The 16,643-nt window shown below is 38.8% G+C and overlaps 1 protein-coding gene across 3 annotated transcripts in view; it reads right to left on the minus strand.

Moving 5' to 3' along the window:
* The window catches only part of col14a1a (collagen, type XIV, alpha 1a), a 140,582-nt gene that overhangs the window by 91,784 nt on the left and 32,155 nt on the right, over positions 1–16,643 (minus strand). For all 3 annotated transcript variants that reach the window (XM_058084545.1, XM_058084546.1, XM_058084544.1), the window contains 4 exons: positions 1,945–2,097; positions 1,724–1,843; positions 1,489–1,653; positions 1,227–1,391 (listed from right to left, as the gene is read on the minus strand). In XM_058084545.1, coding sequence (XP_057940528.1) covers positions 1,227–1,391; positions 1,489–1,653; positions 1,724–1,843; positions 1,945–2,097 — 603 coding nt within the window. The remainder of the gene's footprint in view (positions 1–1,226; positions 1,392–1,488; positions 1,654–1,723; positions 1,844–1,944; positions 2,098–16,643) is intronic.

Raw genomic sequence — 16,643 nt, forward strand, 5'->3', positions numbered from 1 at the left:
TGTATATGAATGTCAACATTCAAATAAATAAATGTAAGTTCTGTCCGGCTATATTAAACACATTTTTTGGTTGAATTTTCCCTCAGTAAGACATTTTGCAGGGCTATATGCTTCCTGGTTTTTCGGCGGCCAAATCTGGTTCTTGGGACATGAAGTCTGGGCTTCCCGACTGAGACTGCTGCCCCCCGCGACCCGGACCCAGATAAGCGGAAAAAAATGGATGGATGGCCAGAACATACATTTAACACACACACTATTTTATGCTTATAATTAATAGTTATACTATATCATCTGTATGTTCTTGTGTCCTTTTTTTTCAGAAGCACTTTAAACATCAGACAACATCAAACTATGTCATTTAATTTTACAGTTTTTTGTTTTTTTTTACTAAATAAGACATCCAACTTGCAAGTCATGTTGCCAGTTTGTATGTTAAAAGTTGAAATTATGTCATTGTATGGTCATATCACCTCGTACTTCGGTACGTGACAAAAATAAAATAAAATAAAAACTTAAACTATATTAGGAAAGCAGGAAGTGAACAAATGTAACAGTTACTGATTGTAAAAGTACTTTATGTAATATACACTGCATGATGCATGAGGGTTTTCAACTATGTAGACCAGGGGTGGGCAAATATTTTGACTCATGGGCTACATTGAGTTAAAAAAAAAAATGTATACTATATTAAACTATACTTAAACTATATTAGGAAAGCAGGAAGTGAACAAATGTAACAGTTACTGATTGTAAAAGTACCAGATGGAGGGGTAGGATTTAATAAGCTTTGCTTCTTCCTACTCCTTTTGGACATGTGGAACTGTGAACTGATTATGTGATGCATTCAAGTGTAATCTGATGCATGTTCAAATGAAATAAAACCATTACCATTACCATACTATAGAAAGCAACTGGCGGGCCGGTTTCAAACTTTTGGTGGACCACATGTGGCCCCCAGGCCGTAGTTTGCTCACCCCTGTTTTAGGGTGAGTCCAGCCAGACTAAGGAGGAAGCTAATTTCAGATTATTGTATACGGAATCTTGTTCTTCCCGTCACGATTCCTGACCTGCTCCTGCTCCACTTATACAAGGACCGAATGGCACGTAGTCCAAGTCCAGTTGGGTTAATCATGATGATTATGCCGTTTTGCTCGGAGGATTATACCCAATACTGACATTAATGCTCCACGGTCCATATAGCCTGTAACGTCTTATTGTGCACTTACGTTGCTTGATGTCCTTGTCTTGCTGCTCCACTTGTTCACAAACTGTTCTGGTCAGTCCTTCCACGATGGAGCTCATAAAGTTGAAGTCAGCTACATTATATACATGAGTGTCGTCCGGCTCGGAGGCGATGGAGCGTAGCTCGTTCTCATCAGCATTCTTCACACCTGCAACACAAGAAGGAAAGGACACACTTATACAGTAAGTCGATACATTATTAACTCATTTTAGCTGCAAAATTGTCATGATTTGAACCAATCTCACCGATTGCAAACAGTTCAACCCCAGCTTTTTGCAGGCTTTCTGCAGGTGGGATAACATCATCCTGAGATTTCCCATCGGTGATGAGGATCCCAATCTTAGGGACACCAACACGGGAACCAGACTCAGGCTTGAAACAATTCTCCAAGATGTAGGACAGTGCAAGGCCTGGAGACAGAGGAAGTGGTTGAAACATTGAGGAGGAATAAATGACCACGAATTAAAAAAAAAAAAGTACCTGTGAGAGTGTTTCCTCCTTTATAAGGAAGGTTCTTCACAGCATCGAGAACAGCATCTTTAGTGGTGAAAGCATTCAGGTGCCACTCCATCCTTGGATCACCGCTATACTGAGCCAGTCCTAAGTTTAAAAACCACATTTTATAACTCCATATTTGCCTTTAAGTTTACATTAGTGCAATGCAGACATTTACACAGATGAAAAAGTAATGGTAGACCAACCTATCCTGGTCTTATCGATGCCCACGTCAAAGGCGTTGACCAGATTTTCCAGGAACATGCGCACCAACCGGAAGTTGAGTCTCCCGATACTCCAGGAGCCATCTACCAGGATCACGATGTCTGCTCTGGACTCAGTGTGGCATATAAACTGGTCTGGTGGAAAACAATCAATAAAAATGGTAATGGTTATATTTCATTTGAACATGCATCAGATTACAATTGAATGCATCACATAATCAGTTCACAGTTCCACATGTCCAAAAAGGAGTAGGAAGAAGCAAAGCTTATTAAATCCTACCCCTCCATCTGGTACTTTTACAATCAGTAACTGTTACATTTGTTCACTTCCTGCTTTCCTAATTTAATTTTTTTTTATTTTTAATTTTTTTTATTTTTATATTTTTATATATTTTTTAATGTTTTAATGTTTTAATGTTTTAATGTTTTAATGTTTTAATGTTTTAATGTTTTAATGTTTTAATGTTTTAATTTTTGAATTTTAATGTATTTAATTTTAATTAATTAAAATAATAAATAATTTTAATTAATTTATTATTATTTTTTTATTTATTTTATTTTTAGTCACGTACCAAAGTACAAGGTGAAGAAAATAATGATACTGCTTTGATTTGGTAACTGAACCATTCAGTTCTCAAACAAAACAGTTCTCAAAACAAAACAAAAGCTTAAGTTGTCTTTTTTTTTTTTTTTAGTTTTTTTAATTTTTTTTAAGCTTAAGTTGTCTAGCTGCTAATTACATCACCCTTAGTTGGTACACAGTGAACTGTCAATTATAGCAAAACACATCAATACAATCGATTGTGCTAACTCACATACAACCGTTTTATTTCTGAGTGGACACCCCGCATGCAAATAAACATGGTCTTTATCCTTTTAAATGCATGTGACAGAGACTCATAAGAAAGGCTATAAAAACTCAGATATTCTTTATGAGAAGTTCTGCCAGACAGAAAAAAACAGAAAGCTCAGTCTGCTGTCTGCGCCCGACTGTTTGAACCATCCATCTGCTGCAGACACCAGATAAAGTAAAGAGGAAAAGACAGGTTGGGTTCGGAGGTACAGCCTTTTGTGCTGACACCTTTTCAAAAACGGAAAGTGTTGAGAAGGGTAAGATTTTCAACAAGATGTCAAAAAGTACTTTGTTCATTCGTATGAAGGGCATATGGGTTGTAGTGGCTGTTCCGTTAATGTAAACACAGATATACCAATTAAGGGACCATTTAAAATACAGAGGCCGTACACAAAAGTGAGCACACCTCACATTTCAGCAACTATTTTTTTAATATTACAGTGTATCTTCTCAAGAGAAAATACCATAAAAACAACATTTATACTGACAACAAACTCATTACAAAGTAGTATACCAAGATAACTGTATCTTGCCTATAGTTAAGCATGGACTGGGACTTGCATGAGTGCTCTTCGCAATGGGGAGCTGTGGTAAACATGAGGGAAACATGAATTCCAACATGTACTGTGACATGGGATCTGGAATGCAATTTTTGGTACTGATAATTATCGGCTCGATATCAGCATAAAAATGTGATATCGGTTGATATCAGTATCAGATTTTTTCCACAATGAAAAACAACATTAAAAAAATTCGGTCTATAACGTACTATGTGTTCATTCCACCAAATGAGATATCCGTATCGACTGATATCGATATTGGAAATTGAGATTTTTGACCAAAAAAAACCCCAATATCGGACATCCCCACCTATTTGTGTTTGGTTCATATGGATTTGGTCCGGCTAGATGACAAACTAGTTGATTAAATCAACTCAATTAATTAATTAATTAACAAGCGACAGATTAATCGACTCAGAACATAATTGTTAGATGCAGCCCTAATATTTAGTAATAGTAATAATGATAGCAATAGTAATATTTAGAAGTATATGCATACAACTTGACCACAAACAAAAAAAGAGACAAAAAGGTTGGTATTGGTATCAAATTGGTATATGTATCGGCCTTATACTGTCATTTATCTTTTATTGATCTATTTCTAGATGCAGCCGTAATATTTAGTAATAGTAATAATAATAGTAATAGTATAATATTTAGTAATATTTCAAAGTATATATACACACAACTTGACAAAGACAAAAAGGTTGGTATTGGTATCAGATCGGTATCTGTATCGGTCTTCTACTGTCTATGTCAACATCCATCCATCTTCTATTGATCTATTTCTAGATGCAGCCCTAATATTTAGTAATAGTAATAATAATAGTATAATATTTAGTAATATTTAGAAGTATATGCATACAACCTGATGACGACAAACAATAAAAAGAGACAAAAAGGTTGGTATTGGTATCAGATTGGTATCTGTATCGGTCTTCTACTGTCTGTCGATATCCATCCATCTTCTATTGATCTATTTCTAGATGCAGCCCTAATATTTAGTAATAGTAATAATAGTAATGGTATAATATTTAGCAATATTTGTGTATATACATACAACTTGACGACAAACAATAAAAAAGACAAAAAGGTTGGTATTGTTATCAGATCGGTATCTGTATCGGTCTTCTACTGTCATTTATCTTTTATTGATCTATTTCTAGATGCAGCCCTAATATTTAGTAATATTTAGAAGTATATACATACAACTTGATGACGACAAACAAAAAAGACAAAAAGGTTGGTATTGTTATCAGATCGGTATCTGTATCGGTCTTCTACTGTCTATGTCGACATCCATCCATCTTTTATTGATGTATTTCTAGATGCAGCCCTAATATTTAGTAATATTTAGAAGTATATACATACAACTTGATGACGACAATAAAAAGCGACAAAAAAGGTCGGTATTGGCATCAGATCGGTGTCTGTATCGGTCTTCTACTGTCTATGTTGACATCCATCCATCTTCTATTGATCTATTTCTATTTGTCTATTGATCCTGACATGTAACAACAGTAAACAGTAATTTCCTGCACGTATGATCAAGCAAGGAGTGTCTATTAACCTTGTAATAGAGTACACTTATCACCATGGTTACATGAAAGATGAAAGTGGTTGTACGCTAAAAATTGGCTTTAGTAGGCTAGGGGTCTACATCGGAATTGAATGTAACAAAAGTAATTATGGGAGAAAAATGTATGTGGTGTATTCATATAAGACAACCCATTAGGTAATTGTACAAACAATAAATGTCAATAAATATAGAAATGATAAGAATAATAATATTTCTGCAATGTAACCAAAGTATAAATGAGTCACCACTTTATACACACACACACACACACACAGGTAGAGCAGAGACAGAAAATCAAAGGCCCGCATACACATAAATATGCACACAATGCTGTTCATGTCAGAGATTATCTGCTGCTACTGTGATTGGTGATGATACCTCTCATCTCTCCACACTGCCTGGCTCGAAAGCAACAGTCGGCTGGTCAAAGGTGCCTCTGCTTCCTCCAAGTCCCATCTGCCTGGGTTCTTCACCGCTATCTCCACCACAACTCCCCCCCTTTCCTCTTCATCTCCCCTCTCATCTAACACCCTCCTACTGAAATTACAGATCCTGAGGAATAGTGTCTGGGAGCTCATTGATGACACACTGCTTGAAAAATGAAGAAGATATGGGACCCAGGGAGAAGGCAAAGGGACTTTTTAGAACAAATTTTGGCTGCCTGGCACCACCAATTAAATAAGCTGCCACAAATGCCAATCAGCACTGTAATACATTATATACACGGTTTAGACTATGGGAAAATCTATTCAATTGGGATGACAAATCAAGAAAACTAAGCAGTACAATGGAAGCATAGAATTCAAACTAATATGGTCTAGACCAGGGGTCTCAAACATGCGGACACTAGTTTGAGGCCCCCCGCCTTGATAAGTTTAATCTTAATGCGGCCCCACGCAAGTTTGATATGGATGCTGTATGGTATCATGTACCCAGAAAAAATGATTACGTTTGATTAATGTTCATGTTAAAGGTTAAATAACTGTTAATAGTTATCCTCTCTATTCGTGTGGAAGTGGTAAGTTTTTGGCTATTTAAGTTTAAAGGAAATAACTTGAAGGCTACCGTTTAGGTCGCTAGCTCTCTAGTTTGCGAGTTAGCATGTGTCTCAAGACCCTGCAGTTGCACAATGTGTTGTAAATCGGGGGTCTCAAACACGCGGCCCGCAGGACACTAGTTTGAGACCCCCGCCTTGATATGAAAGTTTAATGTTAGTGTGGCCCGCGCAAGTTTGATATGGATGCTGTATGTAGTTTTTTATTATTTGCCGTTATTATTATTATTATTATTATATTTATTTATTACTGATTTATTTTCTTTATTCTTGATTTGTTTATATATTTTTCATCTTATTTTGTGTAGAAAAATAAAAATTAAGATATTTGAGAACAGTGGAATGTTTTATTAGAGCTTTTATTTCAGAAAATCTGAACCAAAGCAAAGTTTATTAATTTTTCTGTTTTTAATAAATGCTTTTTTTTGGGGGGGGGGCCTGATGCGGCCCAGTCTCACCCAGACCCTAGCTCCAGTGGCCCCCAGGTAAATTGAGTTTGAGACCCCTGGTCTAGACTAACTTCTGTGAGTAGTTTCACTATCAATACTACAATTCATTGTGCAAATGAATCGTCCTATTGGGTTGGTTATGGAAAAAAAGCAAAACCATTGAGCCCCCTTCTCCTTCACCTTCAACCATGCGTCGACTCGGAGTTGTTTATGGGTTAGTAGCTGCTAAACAATGAGTTTGGGTGAACTACATTTGAACCTTATTTGCATATAAGCTCATGATTAGCACAGGCGCTGCCATCACTGATCCTATTTGCATGCCAGTACACAAGTGCATGAGCATCATTCAAATGAGCATGCAAGCACATGGTTAGACACCTGGCGCAAGGGAGCGACCACAGTATGGAGCTGTGGGAAACAGCATGTGGGTCTGGGGCAATTAACTCATACAGGAATTCTTCCTAAAACTGTGACAGCTGCAATGGAAGCTGGGGTTTCAAGCAGAGTAAGACCAGTCATCGCCAATGATGATAACCATAGAGAGTTGGGAACACATGTATTGATGTCATGCTGGAGCCCATCCCAGCTGTCTTTGTAGCGAGAAGCGGGGTACACCCTGGACTGGTGGCCAGCCAATCACCGGGCACATACTATAGACAAACAACCATTCACACTCACATTCATACCTATGGACAATTTGGAGTCGCTAATTAACCTACCATGTTTTTGGAATGTGGGAGGAAACCGGAGTACCCGAACATGTCCGAACTATCTCAGTCTGGCCTCTCTGACTTTATCTCCAAGGTCTCTAACATATAATGTCCCTCTGATGGACTCGTTCCTGATCCTATCCATCCCGGTCACTCTCGATGAGAACCTCAGCATCTCATTCTCTACTACCTCCAGTTCTGATTCCTGTCTTTTCCTCAGTAGCACTGTCTTTAGGCCAAACAACATGGCTGGTCTCACCACAGTTTTGTTTACTTTGGAAAAACTTGCATATGCATTTGTATTAATTAGTATAAGCCAAAAGTAATTACTAAAATGAACTTTTTATCTGTGTTTATTGGTTATGCTCGATATCGCGATTCAACACAAGTTGAAAATTGTGTACAGCATATACTGTATCCTTTATGCATGTTTTTTAGGTGTATAATGTATTTTAAAAGGATCAAGTATTCAAGAAAAAAACAGTTGGATTGTGATCCAGTTATCCTTCCAAAAGCAACACAAATGCTATCCTATTGCAACCGTCTGCCACTGGATATTTCTCAATTCATACAGCAGTAGTTCTTTGCCAGGTAATACTACCTTTTAGGTTTCAACAGGCTGAAAAAGTGTGTCCAACACAACTCACTCAAAAAAAAAAAAATTAAAAAGTGAAATAAAACAAAGTCAACCCATAAAACTCATAAAACTGGTAAAACTCGCAAAGGTCTTAAACCACACTTGACTATTCCATTGAGTCTTTCAACGTTCTGGATTGTCTGGCTGTGTTTTCATTCTCAGCAAGCAGCCGTGATATATTGGTGACCTCTATTTAGTTAAGGATCAGACTGTGAGTGGGTTGGAATTTTCTGTCTCGCTTTTGAGCTTTTATTCCCTCCCATTTCTATGATTGCATCATTGATGTGGTTGAAATTAATGTTTAGCGTTAACAGCGACAGGCGTGAATGTGGACAGCTTGTAGAAGAAGTCCCTGCATGACATCAACATTTGACTTCATCAACTTTTCATTCTTGTAAAACTACTTTATGCATTCAAATTCCCTCCATGAGCAGAATAATATACAGCAAAGATAATTGAAAACGTATCTTTTTCCTATCTAATATGAAATTTTGTAATGTAATAAAAGTCCCATCTGTGAAACAATGTTGGGAATATTGCAATGTTTCACTGATATGATAACCTCTAGTAATATTTTCTAAATTATGACTCAGCACAGTGGAAGAGTGGTATCCTGCCGCTCGTAAATCAGATGGCATAAGCCCCAGCTTCCCACCCGTAATCCTGTAAAAGATAAGAGGTATAGAAAAATGGATGGTTGGAAACCAAGTGCTTTAAAATATGATGAAGCTCCATCCCATATCATCTGGTCATCAGTATATCTCGAGCAATTATTCTAAAAAAAAAAAAAAAATGTTTATGTTTCTGCTCCTTCCCATCCAAACCCTCTGGCGGTAACAACCTGTTATTTTGTCTTGATCCCACTCGATCAAAGGGTAAAAAAAAAATCCCCTGGATTGGTTTAAAATCCCAGAATCTACTGTGTATAAGAAATATATGCTGATTCAGGCAATAATCCAAAATTCCAAGCTATTTATTTAACCTTTATGTAACCTTCAGTTCCCGATATCCCGAACTTTGAGAACGCATCGCAGTTTGCTATACTTTTTGATTGCTGTGGTTGACTATGGCCTATTGATAAAACCGTAACAGAAAATTACAATAGTTGAGGAACCAACCAACCGAACCTTAACCACTACTCATTAGTTCTTCAGTAACTACTCTAAATTGGCGCCTTAGTCATGAGTTCCACATTAGTTCCTCAGTAACTACTCTAATTTATGTACCTTAGTTCCTCGGTAGCTACTCCAAATACTATGTGCCTTGGTCATTAGTTCCTCAATAACTACTCTAAATCTATGTACCTCAGTTTCTCAGCAACTACTCTAAATAGGTGCCTTAGTCACGAGTTCCCCATGAACTACAAAAGAAGTTCTTCCAACAGCTCAGAAAGCAAGATTTTTTCTTTGTTTTTCTGTCAAGTTTATTAGACCCGGGTATTGCGACGTTTGCCATTTGCTCAGTGATCCTCGGAGCACCTCAATAAACTCTTGCCACTCATTGCTATTCAAGCAGGTTCCCGCGGTGTGATTCAGTGGGTTGTACGGCATAATCCCACAGATGTATTTTCAACGTCTTTCTCTCGTCTCGCGAGTGACCTTTTCTCTGCCTCTTGATCTTCAATCGATGGCCTTGTTCTCTTTCAAGATGTCCTGACACAAACGTATAGGCTCCATACACTGAGAGGCTTTTCCTTAAACCTTCCTCTGTTTGCGTTTCATTGCTCTCGCCGTTTTGTTTGTCTTTCCTTAATCTCTGTGCCTTGTTGCCCTGATATTTGTTGAGCTGAGGTGGTTTCTATTTCACAAGTGGGCCCCTCAGATCATATCTACATGAACATATTGTAAAAAAAATTTGCTGTTCGGAAAATGGTCAATTGTAGATTCTGCAAGAAGGGAACATTTTGACATAATGAACCTAACCCCAGGCTCACACTGAATCCGTCGCAGATTCCGCAAGATTGAAATCCCTGTTGCAGGCTCGGTACGCAGTACGGAACGATGGAAAGAATCCGTTTGGGGTCTAACTTTTTTTTCAGATGCCACAAATGCCGAAGTACTCCGGTCCAAGCTGTGGCTTTCCATAGCCGGAGAGGAGTGTGAGTTGCACTTGGCGGTAAACCGGACAGGATCAGGAACCGGATTCAGTGTGACCCCGGGCTCACACTGAATCCGTTGCGGTTCCGTTGCGGCCGCCAGAAACATTCCGCAAGATTGTAATGTTGCACGGCCATACGACAAAACGGACAGAATCCATTTGGGGTACAACTTTTTTTTCGTACGCCGCAGATGCCGCAGATGCCGGAGAACTTTCTGGTCAAGCTAACGGGAAGGATATTACATTTGAGAACAGCTCCAGCTAAAGGGCTAATTTGCCTTGAGACGAAAATGACAACGAAACTGACAAAGTGACTGACAACGTGTGTGATGAAGGAATTATGAGGTTGTCCAATTCCAACGCTGAAGAAGACGACTAGTGGTTTTAGTTCCCAGGAGAATGAAGACGCCGATTAATGACTTTTCTGGAATTACTTTAATCTTAATCATTCATTCATTCATTCATTTTGCTGGAGCCTATCCCAGCTGTCTTTGGGCGAGAGGCGGGGAACACCCTGGATTAGTCGCCAGCCAATCACAGGGCACATATAGACAAACAACCATTCACACTCACATTCATACCTACGGACAATTTGGAGTCGCTAATTAACCTAGCATGTTTTTGGAATGTGGGAGGAAACCGGAGTACCCGGAGAAAACCCACGCATGCATGGGGAGAACATGCAAACTCCGCACAGAGATGGCCGAGGGTGGAATTGAACTCGGGTCTCCTAGCTGTGAGGCCTGCGCGCTAACCACTCGACCACCGTGCCGCCCCTAATCTTAATCATATTAATCATAATCACATTACACAACCTATTTACAAACAATGCGGGCGCTGCATATCAAAGTGTGCAACAAACAGTTTTTTTGCACTCGGGAGTGGGTTAAAAATAGGGGTCTGCCGATCCGATCTTCAGGATCAGGATTAGCAAGACTGTTAAAAAATCGGATCAGATCAGAAGCCATAAAATGTGGATTGGGACATGCCTCGTTCGCCAAATTCACCATTGAAAATTGTGTGAGAATTTGTTAAAGAACACTGAAAACCATCATTATTTTGAACCCACAGCCTACATAGTCAAATGAATATCTTTGTGCAACAAAGGGCAAAAACCCTATCCCCTTTCGCTATGCTACACTGCAGTTTTCACCACATGTATAATAGGATGAGAGAGGAGCGTTGCCCTCCTCTCCAACATCCCTGAAGCTTACAACCAGAGCGCACACACACAAACACACACACACACAAAATGAACCCCAGGGACAGATGTAGTTAAAGTTGAACCGGCGGCCAATGAGATCCTGTTGACATTCACTGCACTGATAGTGAGAGATGTATTGGAGAGTCCTCTTAAGTCCACCACCTCTACAAAGTCATGACCAGGGAGAACCTTTGTGTCGGACAACTTAAAGCTATCTTATTTGACTCTTGAAGGAGGTTAAGTTTTCACTGAGATTTTTTCGCAGTTTGTACACAACCACCACCCACAGAAAGATTGCATGCAATTCCACATTTATTCATTTGAATGCTCATTAGGCTACTCAAACAGATTTAAGTTCACAGTGTGACTATTTCACGTCAAAGGGCAGAATGGAGCCTCCGGGTGAGAAGGATGAAATGCAACTGAACCGAATACAAAGAAAGCACTCATGTTGGAAAACTCATCTCCGTGTCCTCCACAACCGCACACTCATTCTCGATTCGTCTTGTTTCACTTAATGCTCTTTCCACATTGGCAAAGTGTGTTTAATACTTTAGATGTTGGCTCACGACTGTATGATTTCTTTTCAAAGCAGTGTTGTCCTCGCACACGTTCAATGTCCATTCAGAGTCTTGGGAGCAAATCGACCATCACTCACTTGTGTGTAAGAGTGTGTGTGTGAGTGGTCTTTGCCAGACTTTTGTCCTTGTCTTCAATTAAGTAAGAGGGTTCACAACGAGGTTAAGCTAATTGTGTGACACTGCACTTATGTAGCTGTTCCCGTGGTGTCCACGCCACAGTTTGAAACTTGTGTATGAAATCGTAAAAGGGAAGAGGTCAATTAGAGTGATTAGCGTCCACCTTGAGAAACATATTACAAATAAATCCACTCCAAATCACTAACTGCTAGTGATGGACAAAACATTTCTTAAATTAGTCCGGCTTTCCAAAACGTGTTGGTGGTAGTGGATTTTGTGATGCACTTTAAACTTTACAATCCTACCTCCACTCAATGTTCAGAGCGTTACTCGTTAGTGTAGAAATGAGGACTCTAAGTGGGTTTCGAAACGAACAAAATCATAACATGAGAACCAGATTGTTTATTCCTGACAACAATACCTAATTCAGACATCCGGGCTTATCTGCAGTCCCTGTATGCCTACAAGTAAGCGGGTCTTATTACAGCGCAGCTCCAAAAAAGCACCCTTCCGTTCCTTAACCGGCGGCCAATGAGATCCTGTTGACATTCACTGCATTAATAGTGAGAGATGTATTGGAGAGTCCTCTTATGTCCCTCCCCCTGAGGACTCTAAGTGGGTTTCGAATAGAGGATAAGGGAATCGTAAAGAACCAAATCATAAAATGAAAACCAGATTGTTTATTCCTGACAACAATACCTAATTCAGACATCCGGGCTTATCTGCAGTCCCTGTATGCCTACAAGTAAGCGTGTCTTATTACAGCGCAGCTCCAAAAAATCACCCTTCTGTTCCCTAACCGGCGGCCAATGAGATCCTGTTGACATTCACCGCACTAATAGTGAGAGATGTATTGGAGAGTCCTCTAAGTCCCTCCCCCTGAGGACTCTAAGTGGGTTTCGAATAGAGGATAAGGGACTCTTAAAGAACCAAATCATAAAATGAGAACCAGATTGTTTATTCCTGACAACAATACCTAATACAGACGTCCGGGCTTATCTGCAGTCCCTGTATGCCTACAAGTAAGCGGGTCTTATTACAGCGCAGCTCCAAAAAATCACCCTTCTGTTCCCTAACCGGCGGCCAATGAGATCCTGTTGACATTCACCGCACTAATAGTGAGAGATGTATTGGAGAGTCCTCTAAGTCCCTCCCCCTGAGGACTCTAAGTGGGTTTCGAATAGAGGATAAGGGACTCTTAAAGAACCAAATCATAAAATGAGAACCAGATTGTTTATTCCTGACAACAATACCTAATACAGACGTCCGGGCTTATCTGCAGTCCCTGTATGCCTACAAGTAAGCGGGTCTTATTACAGCGCAGCTCCAAAAAAGCACCCTTCTGTTCCTTAACCGGCGGCCAATGAGATCCTGTTGACATTCACTGCATTAATAGTGAGAGATGTATTGGAGAGTCCTCTTATGTCCCTCCCCCTGAGGACTCTAAGTGGGTTTCGAATAGAGGATAAGGGAATCCTAAAGAACCAAATCATAAAATGAGAACCAGATTGTTTATTCCTGACAACAATACCTAATACAGACGTCCGGGCTTATCTGCAGTCCCTGTATGCCTACAAGTAAGCGGGTCTTATTACAGCGCAGCTCCAAAAAAGCACCCTTCTGTTCCTTAACCGGCGGCCAATGAGATCCTGTTGACATTCACTGCATTAATAGTGAGAGATGTATTGGAGAGTCCTCTTATGTCCCTCCCCCTGAGGACTCTAAGTGGGTTTCGAATAGAGGATAAGGGAATCCTAAAGAACCAAATCATAAAATGAGAACCAGATTGTTTATTCCTGACAACAATACCTAATACAGACGTCCGGGCTTATCTGCAGTCCCTGTATGCCTACAAGTAAGCGGGTCTTATTACAGCGTAGCTCCTTTTGTGGGTGGGTGTATAAGTATCTTTTGTCTGTATTTGTGAGACTGTGTGTTTGCTTCTATCTTTAGCTAGCAAAATACCTTCAGTTAGCTCCAGTGATGACACATGAGATGCTTTTTTCCATTGGAGTTGAATAAGTACAGCGGTCCAAAAAGTCCAACCAGAAACTATAGTAATTCTACACATGATCAAACTTACTTAAGATTTGTCAGATCAAAACACGATCATTGTATAAGACTTCAAAACGTGATATTAGCGTTCAGCTCACTCGTTCCTGAAGCTGCATTCTAAGCATCATGGGAAGTTTCAGCCATAAATCAGCCACATTACTGTTTAAGCCACAGGGTTCAAAGCTTGAGAAAACAGTATTGGCTTATACACCAGCAGTTACGGTGTCAAGGTGACTTAATTCAAGTGTCATCTCCCTCATTATTGGAAAACTCCTTCAACCCAGAGCTTATATAAACGTTTCCAAGTGGATGAATGCATTTAGTTAGTAAAAGAAACTGACTTTTAATAATTTTATTGTAGGAGTTCTCAGTGTGAGGATCAAAATGGAAGCCGTCAGTGTTATATTTTTTTCTTTTCATTAAATAATGTTTTTTTTTTTTTAATAATTTCATTGGCTACAGGGAAAACTGTTATGACTTCCCGTATCACTTCAATTTTGGCCTCAACAGGAGATCATCATCTGTTTAACTATTGGGAGCTACTGAACCACATCTGTTACACACACACACACACACACACCAAACACTGTTTGATCTCATACCGCACAGCTGTCCAAATAATAGCTATCACTTTTCAGGAAACATGGGTGAGGTCCAATTTCCAATCAAAATACATGACTGCCTAACACAAGTCTCAGTAATGGTTTTGTTCTTGCTTTGACGCGCAAAACAAACATATTTATTGATGCGGCCGCATAGCATTCTTTCTGACTTTATTTTGGATAAAACACAAACCAGCAACAAAAGCTAAGACACAAGACACAAATCCACTGTACTACATATGCCCACACTAAATGACACTTGGGTATTCAACTGATGGAGTGACAGTAACAAGAAACAAAGTGCTGTTTTTTTCTGCAAAGCAAATAAGTAACTTGGATGACGGTTTGCTATATAATCCATCCAGAGTGTATACCTCCCTAACATGGATATCCATTGATAACACGGATAACCCCTTAACAGTGTACCACTCTGCAGTAGGCTGATTAAATCATAATATAAATACATGGCGGTGAAACAGCACGAGAGCGCAGCACTCACATGTCACTGCAGAACATGAAAGAACACCTTCGGCTAATCTGCATCATGAGCGCCACAGTACACAAAACCTCGGTGCCACACAACGCATCCATCGACTCTACTGACGCACAACGGCATACTGTTATAAACACAGAGAGATGTGAGAAACGACACTAATGAAGGTCACTTCTGCAGCATCGGAAGGGTTTTGATAAAGAGGTTGTAAGGAAATGCTTACATTTCCAGGATGAGGACGAAAATGATCACTTTTTTTTTCTATTTTGTGAATTGAACAGATCGTCATGTGAGCAAATTTAAATTGCGGTGGAAAACAATCAGACACCCGTTGACCTGTAGCAATGAAACATTGAAGCTGTAGAGTTCTAAGTAGGGCTGTCAAATGATTACAGTTTTTAATCGTATTAATCACGTTTTCATATTAATTAATCATGATTAATCACCATTTAAAATTATGAAACATGCCTGGTTTTACTCTATTTTGTTGAAGGAAAAAAATATATACTGTATTTTTTTTTATTGCAGCAAAACATTTGAATCACACTTTAACCATGTTATTATGAGCAATGAGGGGATGTGTTCAAAGATACAAGTTTTTAATCGTATTAATCACGGTTGTCATATTAATTAATCATGATTAATCACCATTTCAAACTATGAAATATGACTTTTTACTCTATTTTGTTGAAAGAAAAACATACTGTATATTTCTACTGTATATTTGTATGTATTAACAGCTACAAATTGACTGAAAATGTAAATTAAAAAATATTGAACATGTCGGAAAACCTATTTACCAAACATTGTTTTTTTTAATAGCAGCATAACATTTTAATCACACTTTAACCATGTTATTATGAGCAATGAGGGGATGCGTTCAAAGAGACGAGTTTTTAATCATATTAATCACGGTTGTCATATTAATTAATCACGATTAATCACCATTTAAGACTATGAAATATGCCTGTTTTTACTCTATTTTGTTGAAAGAAAAATATATACTGCATATTTCTATGTATTAACAGCTCCAAATTGACTGAAAATGTAAATAAAAAATATCAAACATGTCGGAAAACCTATTTACCAAACACTATTTTTTTGTTTTTTTAATAGCAGCAAAACATTTGAATCACACTTTAACCATGTTATTATGAGCAATGAGGGGATGCGTTCAAAGACACCCTGTCATTTAAGTTGAATTCATGAGTTATTAAATCAGCATACTTATAGCAGCATTACCACTTACTGTTTTTCTTTGTATTTCTGTTTATTTTGACCACACACACACATAATAAAGACATTGTTGTGATTGTTGGGAGTGTCCATGAATGCATCTCACGGTCGTCAAGTGACAGGGTTGTTCCGAGGACGCGAGGGACGTGTCTGTGAGTTCCTGATACATATGCAGTGTTGGAATCGCATTGCTGTTGATGGGTTCAGGTCAGAATCAAATTATAAAAGAGAGTCAGACTATGAGTGACTGTAAGGACGCTACACTGTGCCTTCATCTGGCATCATAGCAGAGAGGCCTGGCTTGCCATGAGGTACGTATAAGCATTAATTACTGTAATTAATGAAAGTAATTAATGAAATAAATTAGTTACTACCAGTAAGTCACTATTTTTGACAGCCCCTAAATAAAACTAAAATGAAGTAAAACCAGCCACCATTCAGGATAGCTTTATAG

Source organism: Doryrhamphus excisus, chromosome 10 (assembly GCF_030265055.1).
Source record: "Doryrhamphus excisus isolate RoL2022-K1 chromosome 10, RoL_Dexc_1.0, whole genome shotgun sequence".
In the NCBI taxonomy this organism is placed as follows: Eukaryota; Metazoa; Chordata; class Actinopteri; order Syngnathiformes; family Syngnathidae; genus Doryrhamphus; species Doryrhamphus excisus.